Here is an 18,168-nt window from a genome sequence, read left to right as displayed (position 1 = left end):
TCTGCCTGCGACTCTCCCTGCTTGTGAGCTCTTTCTCACTCGCTCTCTCTGACAAATTAAAAAAAATATTATCACTGGTTTATATTGAGTCACCCTATTTATTTTTAATTGGATTTAGCATTAGAAGAGACTAAGATTTTATAATTTATTAAACACAAGTCTAATGGTTGAGAAAGAGTACTTCTGAGCAGACCCTCCCAGCCCGTGTCCCTGCAGCTCTCACGGAGCCTGTGCCATGACCTGAAGAGAACTGAACACCTCTGCCCTGGGCACAGGGGTGACCCAAGCCCAGATCTCACCCTCAAGGATCTCAGAATCTAGGGATGGAAGAGGGAAAAGTTGCCCAGAACAACAATAACATTAACTAGAAGGTGGGAGAGGTTAAGATGCTGGAGGGTTTCAGAGGGTGTGGTGGCTTCCATCTGGGGATGAGCTCCAGTGAAGAAGAAACCATTCATTGCCACCTTCACGTGTATCTGTCTGAGGTAGGTGTGTGGAGCAGGGGAGACAAATACAGGCCCTACCCACTGATAGCCTAAAGCTTAATGCTATGCATCAGGGGCTGACAGGTTGGACGTATGCCCAGCCTTTTCCTGGATGGTGTCCAGCATTGCTGAGGAGAGTAAGCATGCAGGACCCCAGCCCAAGTTATCCAGTGGCCCGAACACCTCACTGACTCCTAGGACTGGGGGAAGCCGCCTCTGCGTTGCCTGTGCCTATGTGGAAAATAGGGCTGTCCTTCACCTCCACGTCTAGGTCAGAGAGGGGCCCGCTCGGGGTGCACACTGCCATGATAGATTGCTTCTGGGCCCTGGGGTCCTCATTACCATCGTATCCATCATCTTCTGCTAGTACCGAATGATGGATGAAATTTAATCAGATGCCAAAGGAGTTCTCAGCAGGAGAGTTTGAGGAACCTTGCCTGACACTTAAATGCTCTGGTGCTGGAATGATTATAAGGAACCAGAATGATCTTTTGTGGTGAGACTAAATGTATCATGCACCGTATGAATTCTGATTTATTTTTAAAACATTCTTGCTCTCATTGGCTCCCCCTTTTAATAGTCTCACTGTAGCCTGTTTATTGTTACAGATGTTACTTCTAAATGAAGTCATTGAGCTTTACATCCAAAGGCAGCATTTGCCTGTTTCTTGCAGGCTTGGCAGGGCTGCCTGAAGAGCGGTGCTAACACAACCGCAAGTTTAAGGCTTTGACCCCCAGAGAAAAAGCTGCCTCCATGTTTATGTGCAAATCACATCAGCCAGAGGTCTCGGGAGGGTGTGGTTGCCCTGGTCCAAGCAATGACCTTGATAAGGTTGCCTGGCCGAGTGGAGTGGGGACCTGCGTCTCGGTCACACACCCTACGTGCTTGACTACCTTCCTGTCCACTGTGAAACCTCAGGGAGCCCAGAAAAGTCAGAGCCAGCTTCTGTGTCCATAACTCGGAAATGATGCTTTGTTACTCCTAGGATTTTTGTGAGGATAAAAATAGGCTACCCTTTCTCCGTGTGCATCTGGCAGGGTAGCTGCTGGAGGCAGGAGGCACCGGACATGCTTCAAGTCCCCGTGTGGTGTATTTCACCTGGTGTGTTCAGAGGACGAATGCCCATGTCGAAGACCACTGACCAAATCCAGCTTGCCGCTGACGTTTGCAAATACGCTGTCGTTGGCACACCCGCACACCCACCGATGTCCGGGGCTGCTTTTGCATGGTAGCAGCAGAGTTGGGTGGGTCGAGACAGAGCCCGCATGGCCAGCAAGGCCAAGGTCCTTTCCTGGGCAGCCCTGGCGGACATCAGCCGACCTCCGAGCCAGGCTCAAGGATGGTTGCGTGGCGTTCAGAGCTTTCTGTACCTTACCAAATGTACCTCACACTTGCCTTTTGCCTTCACTCAGACTTCTTCCCCAAATTGCTTTCTGTCCCATTTCCCACTCTCTAAGTCTTCTGGTGTATCGGTTATCGCAATAAGGCTTGTCTTTTGCTCAGCTATGTAGATCTTGCAGCATGTAGAGCAGGACACAGCAAATAGTGCATGGTTCATAACGGAATACGGTGTGGGAACAGAGTGGAAGGGCATCAGAGAAGGGAGAGGACTTTGCTTGTGGGTGAGGGTAAGACTTCATGGAGGTTTGGGGACAGAATTGCCCCTGGCAAGGCGGCTGCCCCTCCTGCCACAGCTCAGTGGCAGGGATACCGTGTATATGCCAGGAAGGCAGTACTGCATGATGGTAAGAACCTAGGAACCAGCACAGCTAGGCTGGAATCCCAACTTGGTCATTTACTGATGAAACCTTAGGCAAGTCACTTAAGCTCTCTAAGAGTATTTACCAAACTCCAAAGTAGGGAATAATCATACTACCTTCGTCCTATGGTTGTTTCATGGGTTAAATGAACAACCACGAAGGAAAGCCTCTGTCCCACTGCTGGCACATTGGAATCATTCCAGGAGCTCTTGCTGAGTGATCTTGGTTCTGCCTTTCAGGTACCATCTATGCTGATTTCCTCATTGTGGAGTGAACAAGGTCAAGGTCACAGGTCTAGTTCCTCTGGAGACCCGGCCTCTTAGCGGCACTGTTCTCTGCAACTAGAAAATGTTCTCCAAGCCAGCAGGTGTAAACTGGTCCAGCGGGGACCAGCCTCCTGAGGGGAGAGCTGAGTGCAAATGAATCATTTGTGCTGGAAAAAAAATATATTCCAGGACATAGAGTGTCACCATACAATGTTAAGAAGAATAGTTTCTCTTGACTGAAACATTCATTATATTTTTCTATTCACGGGTATTTTTTTAAGGGACAGAGAGAAAATGTTTAGTGGAAAATTTACAGCCTTCGATCTAGTGGGATTTCTTCGTACTACAAGCAGTTTATGCAGAACAGATGCCGAAGGAACTGGGCCTGCGTGCACCTGTGGATTTGGTGGTTATGTTTCCTTTTCCCCACTCCTCCAGTTCTTGCAGACAACCTGAAATCCAACCCTGGAATTAAGTGGCAGTATTTCAGCTCGGAAGAAGGGATTTTCACCGTTTTCCCAGCACACAAGTTCCGGTGTAAGGGCAGCTATGAGCATCGTAGTAGGTACGTTGGCTTGCTCAAGTTTTAATTACTGCTTAACAGAGATCTGTATGAAACAGGGACTCCTTGTGTACACACATGGCTGTGCCTCCAAGCTGTGGTTTCTCAAACGTATTCAGGAACGATTTCACCATCTGGCATATGTGGATGCTAGGAAGGGCAAGTGATAACGCCCAGAGTTTTTCTGTAACTATCTAACAAGGGACCTACTAAAGCAATTAAACTGTTGGAGACACCCAAGTGTTTTTGAGCTTCAGGCATCTTTGGGGAGACAGGAATGATAATACTGTCTCTTAAGCGCAGCCCGAAAAGACTCCTACACATCTCAGAGTGGACTTAGTGATTCCCAGCTTTCCTTTCTGTGATAACGTGCTTGGCCGTCTTTTTTGAAATGTGCATGCCATCTCAGCTACCAGAACTTTTAAGGTTGCCCAGAACACAGTGGATCAAAGTTGATGAACATCCTCCTCTTCTCGCGGAAATAACTAGAGTTTGTACCGCTTAGCCAGAAGGGCAGTAATGGTGAGCTAATTTGTTTGACAAGACTCATCAATTTACAGAACCCCGTAGGCAAAGATACTTCCCTTTTGAATCCCTACAGCTTCCCTTTGCAGTGTCAGGTGTTCGATGCCAGAAAATCTGGAGCTAGTAGAGGGCGTTCATTTTTCGTGCCATTTTTTTGAAGTCCAGAGTAACCATCACTTTAGTCTCTCTTTATCATTACTTTAAATTATGTCTGAAATTTTCCCCAAGGAAAATACTACTCCTGGCCTTTTCCTAGAAGGACCTTTGTGTCGTTGGTATGGTTTCTTTGGTTCCCTCCCTAGACATTCTGGTGAAGACTTAAGTGTCTTAGAAACTGGGCCAGAAGCCATGACCTTGGGTCTGGTCCAGGTTATCTCAGGAGAGGCCAAAGACGTCATGAACCATCTAACTTGCATTTACTTCTAAGAAGACAGATTGGATGGCATGCTGCCATTAATGAATCACCTGTGAGGGAAAGTCCAAAAAGACAAGCTGGACCTTGTCACAAATCAGCACTCACCTGCACTTGGAAGGTTTCGTGCACACCCACCCTGAACCTGCATTAAACCAACCCTCAGCACTGTCTTCCTTGGCTAAGTGACCCAGGTTCCTCCCCTCCTACATTGCTGTTCCCATCTCTTTACTTGCCCTGAGTGCTTTCCTCAGAGGCCTTTGCAAGTTCTCCATGTCCTTCAAAGTGAGGAATAGGTTTTTAGAGCCCACGAGAGAGAACCAGTGGATACCAGTCATGCTGTGGGGACCGACTCCCAGACTGTACATTTCATGTTACCGTTTTTGTGTCCCCCTAAAACAGTTTCTTAACAGTGTACTGTGGCAGCGAGAAACACATCCTCTGCTTTCCATTGATGTGGGTTAAGTTGGAAAGGAGATATGCCTTTTTTTTTTCCCTTAAATTCACCTTGCCTTGAGGACCTAGAAGGTTCATATTTGACATGGTTGTCAGTGTTGGGATCGTCAGATTTCATTCTTTTCCGTTCTGTCTTCCACTTCTGTAACCATCACTCCTGGATTCTTTCTATTACGTTTCCTTAGTGGCTTAATGGTATTGATTGGGGAAAATACAGTGGTACTTCAGTGTTAATGTAAGACTTTTGGCTTGAGAATAAAAGTGTAAACTTGGCCAGATTTCAAGAGTTTGGGTTTTTTGTGTTTTGTTTTGTTTTGTTTCTGGGTTTGGTTGTTTTGTTTTGTTTTGTTTTGTTTGTACTTTGCTTTTATTCCTTAATTCATGCCTAGGCTTTTTTTTGAGTCAACTGGCATCTAACATTTCATAGAAAAATCTAGTGTTTTAGGGATGTCAGTAAAGGAGAGAATTCTCTTGAGGCTGATTTGCTTTCTTAAGCTCCCCCTAATTTGTTCCAGCTTTAAAACTGTGAAGAGAGACCTCATTAAACCCCTTCTCACAAACCTTCTTATTCGGCACATGAGCAGAAGGCCGCTTTCATGGGAGGCATTTCTCCGCTGGACCTTCCCCACCCTCCCTCCACCCCCTTTTCTGAATGTTGGCAAACAAAAACCTGGCAAGAAGAGTGGCTATCACAGGCTTGGACAAATTTGATGCATGGTTTTAAATGCTCCGATATGGGGCCTTTTGGTGGCTGACCTGCATGAATTGCTTCCGTACAGAAAGGAAAGGGCCCTCTTAAGCAGTAGCCTTTGTCTGGGCAGAGAGAAAGTAAACCTATTCAGAGCTGCTCAGCATGCTCACAGATTACAGGTCGCCTCCGTTTTAGCAAAGCCCCACTCTCTAGGTCTGCAGACCCAGCACTGGCAAGTAGACCTTCCTCTCCCTCGTGTGCACTCTCTGCAGTCTGAGAGGCCACCAAGTTCTATGTTCTATAGCAAAATATCGGGCAACCTTGAGTGGTATTACCATGCACAGCTGCGAGCTTTTAATTTCAAGTGTGCTGAAAAGGCCAGCCTCCCAAAGGATTTGCTGCCCTTTTTTTTTTTTTTTTTTAAGATTTTATTTTTTAAGTAATCTCTATGCCCAGTGTGGGGCTCAAACCCACAAGCCCCAAGATCGGGAGTCCCATGCTCCACCAGCTAAGCCAGCCAGGCACCCCCAAAAGGATTGGCTTCTTCTAACCTCCTCCGGGTCACTTTACTCTTTGGAAGACTGAAGTACCAATCCCTGTGCTATAGATACAAGCTGTTGTCTCGAGGTCGTGTTTTCACTGTGCCAAGTGTTCTTTTTCCTTGCCAGCTGCTCTCTCCATCCTTGGGCCATCCCTGGAAAAAGAGCTGGCCACCAGATGCCTGCACATCTGTAGTGTTCACAGCTGCATTGGGTTGAGGTCCTTTGACATAAAGCAGGACTGACCCCAGAGAGCTTCTCCCCCTCCTCCATCCCTCCTTCTAGACCTATCTACGTCTCCACGGTCCGGCCGCAGTCCAAGCACATAGTAGTGATCCTGGACCACGGGGCCTCTGTCACGGACACCCAGCTTCAGATCGCCAAGGACGCTGCCCGGGTCATCCTCAGTGCCATCGACGAGCACGACAAGGTGACCGGTACCCCCAGGGAGCCCCGTGGCATTGGCTCTTTCTTGAATGTCTTTTGTGAACTACCTTATGTTTTACGGCACAATAGTTTTAAATCCATATTTAAAATGACTTTGGGGAAAAGAGAGTGGTTTCATTTTTATTCTAGCATTTGAGAAAGCCGCTGCCCACTCTGGCTCCAAATCTCTTTTTTTTTTTTTTTTTAAGATTTTATTTATTTATTTGTCAGAGAGAGAGAGAGAGGGAGAACACAAGCAGGGGGAGCAGCAGGCAGAGGCAGAGAGAGAAGCAGGCTCCCTGCTGAGCAAGGAGCCCGATGCGGGACTCAATCCCAGGACCCTGGGATCATGACCTGAGCCGAAGGCAGCGGCTTAACCAACTGAGCCACCCAGGCGTCCCTGGCTCCAAATCTCTTAAAAAAAAAAACAAAAACAAAAACAAAAACAAAAAAACCCACCCCCACCAAGCCGGGTCTTGTACTTCCTTCCTGGCTCCTGTGAAGGCTTCCAATTAGCTGTGACTTTCACACTGGAAATTATGCTGAGGAGAGGAACAAGGGCATGGGGCCTGGTGGATGGCTGGACTTTATCTCAAGATTTATGAGAGGTGAGGGATAAGGGAAGGCTTCTCGAGGTTTGCTGATCTCTAGGACATTTCAGAGACAGGTATGTTTACAGCTAATGATAATCTATTGCCTGTGGAGATTTTCTGCTTCATCATTTTGACTTTTCCAACTCCTAAGGTTTTACTGACTGATTAGTTGCTTAAATCACACACCCTGTGCCTTTACCCTCACCCTCACCTCCAGATGGAAAACCAAGATGGTTAGTAGTCGCTTAGTTTCTTCTCTGTATGAGATAGTTATTCTTAATGTTATGGATACACACCATACTGCTGACTTCATCTGGGAACAGAATGACAAGCTCTAGGGCCCCTCCCCCTTCCCAGTCCTTAACTAATCCTTTGATTATTTATGATAGATTTATTTATTATTATGATAGATTTATGCCTCTGGGCATTTATTTTTAGACTCTCAGAAACTGTTCGGTAGGCCATCTCAGTCCTTGGGCTCTTCAAGAATACAAGAAAGGCTTCACGTGTTACGATAACAAGGTTTCTTTTTCTCTCCTCCAGATCTCCGTGCTGACGGTGGCAGACACAGTCAGGACATGCTCACTTGACCAGTGCTATAAGACGTTCCTGTCTCCAGCCACCAGTGAGACAAAAAGGAAGATGTCCACCTTCGTTAGCGGTGTCAAGTCTCTGGACAGCCCTACCCAGCATGCGGTGGGATTTCAAAAGGCATTTCAGCTGATTCGAAGCACAAACAATAACACGAAGTTCCAAGCGAGTAAGTTGCGCTCTCTCAGAGGACTTCTAGACCAGTAGATAAAGGATGGCAATAGGCATACATTGTAAACTGATCACACAACCCTGCCTAGAGGAATTTTTTTAAATTGCCCCGGGATAAAATTTTCATGTGTTGTCATCATGGTCATCTGGTACTAGGAGCTTTTCCAGTCAAAGGTACTCAGCCCACATGATTTCTCCCCTCCCAGAGCTCTTCTCCCTGCCCCTTTATTAGGAACATAGCCCCATTTATTTCCCAGGGGAATGGCCGCATCCTTTTTAATGCAAATTGTCAGTCTTGCCTCCTCATTGACTTGAGAGTGGATGGTCTGCTGGTGCGCATGTGTACAGAACCAGGCTGCAGGATTCTTGCCTTGATCCTTCCTTCTTGTAACCAGCTGTCATTTAGATGAGCATGGCCCTTCAAATGTACAAAGGCCCTCTAATTTAATTTTCATGTATTAAAGAAAATCTGGAATTAGGATGCATGCTAAACTGAAGGAAAGGATATTTGAAATAAGACACCTGCTTTGAAACTACTGAAAGGAGTCTCTGTCATTTTCCCTTTTATATTCGAATATCTATTTGTAGGATTTTTTTTTTTAATGAATGTATCCTATCAAGGGAAACTTAAAGAATATATTTGCAAGTTCTTCAGTGTGTCTGCATTAAAACTAAGGCAACACTGATGAATGCAAAGCATAGTGACGGGCACATGGTAAGAGCCCTTGAAAGATGGGAGCTCCTGGAATTATTACAAGTAATGATGGCAGATGGCGTTTTTGAAGGTATTTGAACATAACAAATTACCACAAATTTAATAGCAGCTTAAAACAATGTATGTGTATTACCACGCAGACCTTTCATGGGTCAGGAGTACAGGCATAGCTTGCCTGGGTTTTACGTAAGGATTTAGGGTTGCATGAGACTGCAGTCTGCACGTCACCCAGATCTTTGGTCTGCTCTGAGGTTTGGAGTCCCCTTCCAAGTTCAGTTATTGGCAGAATTCGTTTCCTTGCCACTGTAAGACTCGCATGCATTTGCTCCTTCAAAGCCAGCAGGGAGAGCATCCCTTCTTTGAGCTCCTGACTTCAGGGAAGGCTTGGACCCTCTTTTGAAGGGCTCATTTGTTCTCATCAGACCCATCCCCTTTTGAATTAATCAGATGTCTCTCCCATGGGATTAACTTACTAGAAACCTCAATTATATCTGCAAAATCCCTCCATCTTTGCTGTCCATGTAACACAATCACAGGAGTGACATCCATCACCTTTGCCATATCTGTTGGTTAGAAGCAAGTTATAGGTCCCCTCAAGAGGAAAATCTTCTCCAAGGGTGTGGGTCATTGGAGTCATCTTAGAATTTTGCCTACCAGCCTTGGCCAGCATCAACTATCCACAGACCAGTATTACAGGATGGCTGAGTGTCAACTTGTCCAAGGGACAAGGTTGACCTCTTGAGTCTCCAAGACAGATTGGCCAGTTGGTCAGTGCCATTTACCTGTCCGCATTCTTCACCAGGAGCGATTTTTCTACTTGATTTCTCAGTCATCAAACTACCTTTTCGAGTTCAAGTCCAATTTTGATTATTATACTCTTCAAATCATGGAGAGAGGTGTTAGACTGGCTGTGACCTTGCCAGTGATTGTGAGTCAAGGGAACCCAAAGGAAGTTAATGAGGATCATTTGGGGGAGCATGATCAACTAGAGGTGCATACTTCATGGAGTAGGCAACAGCTCTGTGCAGCATAGGATGGCCATGTAGGAGGGCCTGCCCAGCATTGCCAGATCTTCTATTTTAAGAGAAGCCAGAAATCTGGATTTTTATGTGAATCCCCTTGGTTTTCAAATGTTGACATTTGTTCCAGCTTTAAAACTGAGATGGCATTAAACCTCTTCTTACAAACTTTCCTGCACTATATTTTATAGAAGCCTGCTTTGATGGGAGCCATTTCTCCTCAGGGTTTTTGTTTTGTTTTGTTTTGTTTTGGGTTTTCTTAATGTTGGCAAACAAAAATATGGCAAGAAGAGTGACCATCATAGACTGATGGCACTGTTTTTTAAGTGCTCAGAGGAGTCCTTTTTAAGCCAAGTGTAAAATATTCCTAAATTGTAGCTCAGGGGCCTTCACTTTATTATACTGACAGTTTGGAGTAAAACTCAAATTAGATAAACACAGCAGAAATTAGCATTGTCTACCTTATTAAGGAGAGGTTTGAGGTGCTTTTAAGCAATTTAGCATAGTGGTTAAGTATGTGGGTTTGGGACTTTCCCAACGTGGGTTCAAATTCCCTACTCTGAAATTTTTCTAAACTTGTGAACCTGTGTTAATTATTTGATCTTTCTAGGCCTGATTTCCTCTTCAGCAAACTGGGGGTGATAATAAGATCCAGGATTCCATCGTAAATATTAAATAAATACTAGCTGTGGTTGTTACGATATTTAGTCTCCTGTAAGACTTGTAGCTCTGGCTAAACTAGAAAGGATAGCTCAAACATCTGAATTGACCGCAAGCCGAGATGGCTGAGGACCACACTAGCCTCGGCCACAGTATAGTGAGGGGTCTGTGTACTCCTCTTAGGAAATTGCACTCTATGTCCTTACTTCTCTTCACTCCTTAGATAATTACTTAGCATCTGCCTGGTGTACCTGGTGCTATTTTATTTGTTTTGTTTTGTTTTTTAAGATTTTATTTATTTATTTATAGAGACACAGCGAGAAAGGGAACACAAGCAGGGGGAGTGAAAGAGGGGGAAACAGGCTTCCCGCTGAGCAGGGATCCTAATGCAAGGCTTGATCCCAGGACCCTGGGATCATGACCTGAGCTGAAGGCAGACACCCAACCAACTGAGACACAGAGGCACCCCTTCTCCCCACTCCCACCCCGGTGCTATTTTAAAGTCATGTGGTGGAGTTATTTTAATAGGTAAGACCTACCCTGTAGGATTGTTGTAAGGATTAGCCTGTGCACGAAGGGGAAGTATCTGCCCCAGGTTAGTAGCCTTATGAACAGAAGCTACACTTCATAAATCATGGTGGCTTTGTACGAATTTGCTTTGCACTAAGGAAAATAGCTTAAAATTTTACCTAGCACTGGCTCATTTTTAATCCCATGGTAGGTCTATAACTGATACCATTGACATATTTGGGTTGCCTGTCCTGGGGGTGTTTGGTTAGTAGATCATTTTAGAATAGAAGGAATAAGATGGCTAGGTAGGAGTAGGGATCTAATGGCATGGAAAAGCCCAAATTTCAGTTACTCTTTACCCTTCGATATTAATCCTGAGACATACTAGTGGCTTAGACAGGGACTTATTGCATTTCCTTCCTGTTACATGCTATGTCTTAACTCTGCTCCAAGTCCCTCTAATTATTACTCATCCATAACATCACTAATCAAAAGGTATAATTCCTCCGAGTGACTAGAGAGAGAACATCCTAATAAGTAAAAAAAATAATAATAATAAATCACACCAGATTTGGCAGTTCTGCTATCTAAAAAGGATAGGGCAAGGATAGAGTCAGGCTGGCCAGAGACCATGAGGATGCCCCTGTAGGGTGTGTGCCTCCTTGTTGGGACAGGAAGAAAAGGTCGCTGGCTGCTGTGGGAGGCTGCTGACTGTCAGCCCTCCAGTTTTCCAGATGCCGGCCGGTGCCTCGACACGAGCCATCTAGAGGCATGAAGCTAAGTAAGAAAACTCAAAGGTTCTCTTTCAGGTCAGTCTTACAGGTGTCCAGGCACTTATCACACAGGGCACCTTTGCAATGGGGTGACAGTTTATCTCCTATTTCATATCAGCCTCGTGGTATATTTATATTCCCCTGACTACAAAACTAGTAGTTTTGTTTTGTTTCTAGTCGGAAGCTTAAGTAAGATGTTTGGCATGCTAACAGCATAATGTATAGGACAGTATTTACATCATTGGAAAAATATTGACATCCAGCTTAAGATGGATATTTCTAAGCTTATGGATTTTTTTTTGCATCAGCATTCACTTCTTAATTTCTGATAAATAGTGCAATTAAATTTACAATGCAGATTAGAGAATTATTCAAGCATCAGATGGCTTTAAAACTTGTTCGTGTATTAAATTAGAGACAGCAACTTAGGTTGTATTTATTTCTTTGATTCAGTTTTATTAATCTCAGTTCAGTTGTCTACAACATTGATACAACATAAGCTAACCATTCAGTTTTATAAAGGATGCTTCAAAGTCGAACATGGAAATTTACAAACCGAAGGAAACTCAGTTATTAGATCCTTATCACAGTTAGGATATTTATTAAAAGGGTAACTAACTCTATTCATTATCTGTTTCTGGGGAACAAATTTCCCAATACTCAGTGGCTTAAGACATTAACCATTTATTGTCTCAACGTTTATAGGTCTGGAATCTAGGTGCAGCATAGTTGCATGCTTCTGGCTAAAGGTGTCTCAGGAAATTGCAGTTAAACTGTTAGCAGAGTTGATATGCTCAGAGTTCAACTTGGGAAGGACCAGCTTCCAGGGTCACTCAGGTGGTTGCTGGGGGAACTCAGTTCTAAGGGACTCAGTGCCTGGCTTCTAGCTAGGGTGGCTCGAGGCATACTGTCTGGCTTCCTTCAGAGTGTGAGAGCAGGCACACTGCAAGCCGCTTGCTTTGTAGCACCTAACCTATTTCTTGACACTCCATCCCCTCTCATGCATTTTGTTCTCGAGAAGCAAGTCGTGAACTCTAGTCCACACTCAGAGGGAGACAGCGACACAGGGCTGTGGCTATCAGGGCGTAGGATCCCTAGGGGACCAAGGGGGAGGTTGCCTACCACAGTAACTGTAAAGCAACCTCAACAAAATGACAGCAATAAGGACCTGAAGAAAGAAGCATATAACATATGAATATTTATTTCTCAATAGAAAGGTAAATGTCCATATATATCTATATATAGATATATATGATAATATGTATAATGTAATATATATAATATATAATAATATATAGTTACCCAAAGAATCTCAGATTGGAAAGACAATCTGGAAGTCCAACTCGCTTCCTTCCCTCCCTCCATTTCAGTAGTCATTCAGCCTCTGCTTTCATATCTCTGGTGGAAGGAAATTCACTATTTGGATTTTGTAGTAAATCCACTGGAAGGAAGTTCTTCACACTGAGCTAAAGTGAACTCCTCAGTCTCTGTGCTCATGAGCCCGGGTTGGGGAAGTGAATAGCTTCATCTTGAGTCATAGGTGCTACTTCAGAGCAATATGGGGCGGGGGAGGGGAGGCTGAGTGTGTTGAGGCTTCTTTCTCTTTTACTCCATTACCCTTGGATTCTCCAGTTAATCAGTTAGTCCTCACAGCAACCCGACAAAGGTAAGTACTGTCATTATCCCCATTTTGTAGACAACAAAATATAGGCCTAGAGAGGTTAAGAGATCTGCCCAAAATTATCCAGACGCAGCTTGAAAATACCAGAGCTGGGATTTCAACACAGGCAACCTGGCTCCCATGTCTGTGTTTTTACTGTTCTTCTGCACTGATGACTTTTGTTTTTGTTTTTGTTTTAAGATTTTATTTATTTGTCAGAGAGAGGGTGCCCCCAAGCAGGGGGAGCAGCAGGCAGAGGGAGAAGCAGGCTCCCCATCGAGCAGGAGGCCCGATGCAGGACTCCATCCCAGGAGACCTGAGCCAACGTCAGATGCTTAACTGACTGAGCCACGCAGGCATCCCTACACTGATGAGTTTTAAAAACAAAAATGTCTCTGGAGCTACTTAGCATAGGGACCTTTCATGTTTTAAGAGCCAGTGGAAGAACCACCATTTTAAAGCCTAGTCACCCCCCAAAATGTTGGCTCCTGATGGAACCTCTCAGTCAGTGAGGAAAGGATAAATCAGGTCCTGAATCCTCTGTTTCGAAAGGCAAGAGAGCACTCCATCTTGGATGGCTAAATTTACCACACCGGGAGTGCCTAAAGGAAATCTTCTTTTATCTGGTAAATTTATTAGGAACATCTCTTCAGCTGACACTGGGTAAATGAGGCCTCATTGCCCACAAAGGCCAGGATGGAAGGGACGCAGAGGCAGGGAGATGAAAGCCCCAGCCTCAAATGGGAAGGAGTCCGAATGCCGGGCCAGGCAGGTCCTCAAGGCGGGAAAGTCCAAAGGAAATGAAAAGGAAACGGAACTGCTGCCTTTAGCCAGAATCCAACGTAACGTTCAATTTGTATGTTTTTGTTTAGATACAGACATGGTCATAATTTACCTGTCAGCTGGCATTACATCAAAGGACTCCTCGGAGGAAGATAAAAAGGCGACGCTCCGTGTCATCAATGAAGAAAATAGCTTTCTAAACAACTCCGTAATGATTCTCACCTATGCCCTCATGAATGGTAGGTAGTGTTTGGAGATTTTTCTTTCAGATGAAAGTTCTCTCTAAGTGCATGCTGCTTTCAGAAAAAAATGAAAAGTAACCCTAACAGCGCGTGCTTTGAAGAAGGGTGTACGAAGAGAGGCCACCAAGCTGCTTCCTGCCCAAGCTTTTCTCTCCCTGACGTTCATATTCAGGGCATGTGTAGGTTGTCTCTCTTCATCTCTCTCTCCAGCCAGCTGCTCATTTCTAAACCTTCTCCGGTGAAGTGGGCTTGCAGAGGATTCTGTACTGCTCCATTTTTTTTTCCCCTCAGTTCTTCATATTCTTGGATTTTGATACTACATGGAGGTTATTAACTGAACTCATTGATTTAAGCTTCAGGAAGCCAAAGTACTGACCTAGATTCTTCTGTATACCCAAGCCAGTGAATATCACATTTCTCTGCAGAATCTGAAGCCTCTTCTGCTGCTTTCTTCCCCTCAGCTTCCTTAACTGTATAATGGAGATAAGAATTACCTACGTGACAGGGCTTTCGCGAAGATTGGCCACGATGTGCAGGAAACACCCAGGGTAATGGGCATCACTCTCTAGGTACTCCTGAAGGCTGATTTTGTTGCTTTTAAATCAATATGTGAAAGGGTTTAGTAAATTGGCAAAGCTGAGGAAGTACTCGATTTTTTTCCTTCTGCTCTCCAACACGTCATCCAGTCTGACTGTGGGTCTAGTGTTCTAGCTTTTCTGCCCTTTCCTGTCTCTTCACCTGCTAATGCATATCTCTCTTCCCCTAGAGCGTCTCCTTCAGGCCCCTGACCCTCAATGCTCAGGATGACCGTATTCTCTTGTTTTAAAGCAGTCGTGTCTTGACCCAGGAACTCTTCCCACCTATGGTCTTTTATTTGTCCCATGTAGACCCAAGTGGCTAGAGAGACAACGGTTCTCATTTTAATGAGCTAAGGATTACTTGGAGATTTTTTTTTTTTTTTAAGATTTTATCTATTTATTTGACAGAGATCACAAGTAGGCAGAGCAGCGGGCAGAGAGAGAGGGGAAAGCAGGCTCCCTGCTGAGGGAGCGGGACATGGGGCTTGATCACAGGACCCTGAGACCATGACCCGAGTCGAAGGCAGAGGCTTTACCCACTGAACCACCCAGGTGCCCCTGGAGATTATTTTTTAAATGCAGACTCCCAGGCAGTACCATTGGATTTTTATTCAGACCCGCTTAGGCGACGTCCAGGAATCTCTGGCTCAGCACGATTCTCTTCCCAGGTGTTTTGTGGGCTCTCAGTGGAAGACCTCAGGTGAAGTTCTAGAGCTTCTGAGTTCTAGTCTCTATCAATGAGCTGTGTGATTTATGGCGAGTTACGGAGTCTCTTTAGGCTTCAGTTCTGTTTGTAAAAAGAAAATCATAAAACGTACCTAGAGTTGCCATGATACTAAATAAACGAGATAGAACGTGTTAAAGGTTCCTGACACCATACCTGCTCAAGAACAGGTCCTCCCAGCCGATCAAAGGAGTGAATTAAAGTGTGCGTGATTTCCTGTCTCGGTATACCTCAAAGGCAGAGCTGCTACTCTTGCTCTCTGGTCCAGGACCAGCTCTCTCTTCAGTATTTCAGGATTCCCTGTCCCCCAGAGCGTTCCTGCTTCTGTTAAGCATGTCATCCCTGACACTGAGTGATGTGCTCACATGCTGTTCTCCTTCTCCCTCCACTTTACACGCCTGAGCTTCTGAGACATGAACCGTGTCTTCGTTCTCTTTGTGTTCTGAGCATTGAACCCCAGGGCTGAGCAAGGATGGTCTCTTTACAGGGGCTCGTACCTTGCAGTATTACCCCTGGGTGCCATTTACACTTTTTCCTTATGGTTTAGCTTCTTTGGCTCGGGAAGGAGGAGAGAAGGGAAGAAAAATAAAGTTGGTCAAGTCTACAGTGTATAACATAGAGTGCACTGAGGTCCTGTCCTCAAGAAGCTGGTGACTCCTTGAAAAAGATAGACAAGGCAGATGAATTGAGAGCAATAGTCCAGGTAAAGAAAACATAAAAGAAAGTGATCTCTTACTTTCCAAATTTAGATTTGAAGGTCTGCCCCCGCTGATACTGAGTAAAGAATCTTCCCCACTGTCAGCCATCTCTCCAGTGGCCCTGAATCTTCATCCTAGAGAATCTTGTGCACCTGCTAAGCCCCTGATAATTCCAGTCTTTTAAAACTTCCGGTTCCTTCCCTCTGACCACCCTTATTTCTCTTCTCCCTTTAATCTAGCTAGACACAACATCCTCACTGCCGGTTTCCCTCTCCAGATGCTTTCTGTGAGCATTGTTCACTAAGGTTGACACATTCCTACTCTGTCAGTCAGGCTTCAGGTAGGGAGGCAGAGCTGCTGTGAGAATTTTCGTGTCATGAATTTATTACCAGAATTAGAGTGTCCACAACTGAGGAGAAAACAGGAAGAGTAAAGATCCAGAAAGAGGAGTCAACAACCCAGCATTTAGTAACCAGCTGTGGTATGGGTGAACAAGTTGGGAGTTTATGGGGAGGTCTGAAAGTAGGAACATTGAAGACCCCGTAGGAGGTCTGCATAGAAGTTCGTTGGCTCTTCATGGCTGCCGTACCCCTGGGGACTCTCACTGGAACATCTGCAATGAGCCTAGGGTTGCCCTTGTGGAGCAAGGCAGCCAGCAGCTGTGAAAGGGAACTGAATGCCCATTGGGGAAGGGTAAGACAAACTGGAACATTCTGGTCCCTCAGTGTCTGTTTCACCTCTCAAATCTGTAGTAGTTCCGTTTTGACCACCTTTAAACTAGAAACAGAGAGGAAAAGGGTTCTGGGAGATGGAGTCTCTGGAATGACTGTGCTGGTGATAGAACCATCTATCATACTTACCGTCTGCTGTCCCACTGTCACCTTTACCATTCCTGTCATGATGTAGTACATAAAATATGCAAGCTTTGATAACCCTCCATCCCATGCCATTCTTCTTTGCCTAGTTAGTTGTTCTCATTTGTTACTTGTCTTTTACATTTGAGAGAGTCAAACAGTACATGACAAAGAAAGGGAAAGTGTTTACTGCTTTGAGTTGTCTCCTTTTATCATTCACTTCTGTGAGTTCCTCAAGGGCATAAGGCCCAGGATCCATCATGCCTTTTGTTTTTGGTGTGTCTGTGTATGTTTTTGTTTTTGTTTTTTAACTCTGGAATGTACCACGCCTCTCCTCTCCTTTTAACTCTGGAATCTCCCACTCCTCCTCTTAGCATCATTGCTCCAGCAAAATCCAAGTTACCTAAATACAGTATGTTAAGAAGGAAATTAAATCTATTAGGTCCACACATGACTTTAGAAATGGACTTCCAGGGGCGCTTGGGTGGCTTAGTGGGTTAAGCCTCTGCCTTTGGCTCTGGTCATGATCTCAGGGTCCTGGGATCGAGCCCCACATGGGGCTCTCTGCTCAGCAGGGAGCCTGCTTCCCCTCTCTCTCTCTGCCTGCCTCTCTGCCTACTTGTGATCTCTTTCTGTCAAATAAATAAATAAAATATTAAAAAAAAAAAGGACTTCCAAGGCTAGAAGTATACACACTCCTTAGTTAGAAATGATAGAGTCAACCAAGGTGGGTGAACCATGAACTCTTCAGTTTTGTTATTTTTTTTTCAAGACTATATAGTTGAAGAACATGAGGCAGAGCCTATTTAAAACTCATTGGTAAAATCTCAGTAGTGACTGAAATCATTTGAATTTGTTTACAATGGCACCCATATGGGATCAGTTAATAATCCTTTTGACTGTGTTCCAACAATAGCAAACTGAAATTTTTGAAAAGGTTTATTAAATTTATTTTTATGCTATAGATTACAGATGTTGTAGAACAATACATCCCAGTATGCTTAAATCTTTTACAAAGTTTTTAAAACCCCCTAAACGTAGAAAATACACATTCAATAAATCAAATCCAGTACTGTCCTAACAGTATCAAGCATGAAAGCATTTATAATTAAAATGAGCTTAAAGACACAGGGTTTGGAGGCATCACTAAATGCAATACATAATTCTTCCATTTAGTTCCATGAGACTTTGGCAAGTGTTTAATAGGCGAAGAGGTAAGAAATGAAATGATAAACCTCTATCCTTTAAAACTCTTACAACTTCATCTAATTTAAATGCAGATTTCTTAATCACTACCTTTGCTTTCAAATATTAAATGCAGAAAAATTAAACTTTTAAGGGAAAGCATATCGTTGCCAAATGGGGCTTCTTTATTTTTAATGCGTGTGGTTTTCATCATTGTCTTTTGAAGAATCCCTTTGCCCTCTTGACTGTTTGAGGAAAGACTATGCCTCGTGCTTTGTTCCTCAGCAAAA

At 44.4% G+C, this 18,168-nt stretch overlaps 1 protein-coding gene across 1 annotated transcript in view; it reads left to right on the top strand.

Annotated features, from left to right (window-relative positions):
* The window catches only part of CACHD1 (cache domain containing 1), a 207,939-nt gene that overhangs the window by 145,544 nt on the left and 44,227 nt on the right, over positions 1-18,168 (top strand). Inside the window, exons 5-8 of the mRNA XM_047727145.1 lie at positions 2,950-3,076; positions 5,982-6,126; positions 7,259-7,475; positions 13,687-13,836. Of these exons, the coding sequence (XP_047583101.1) occupies positions 2,950-3,076; positions 5,982-6,126; positions 7,259-7,475; positions 13,687-13,836 (639 nt within the window). The remainder of the gene's footprint in view (positions 1-2,949; positions 3,077-5,981; positions 6,127-7,258; positions 7,476-13,686; positions 13,837-18,168) is intronic.

Source organism: Lutra lutra, chromosome 4 (genome assembly GCF_902655055.1).
Source record: "Lutra lutra chromosome 4, mLutLut1.2, whole genome shotgun sequence".
Lineage (NCBI taxonomy): Eukaryota > Metazoa > Chordata > Mammalia > Carnivora > Mustelidae > Lutra > Lutra lutra.
This window is presented reverse-complemented; position numbering and strand designations above follow the sequence as displayed.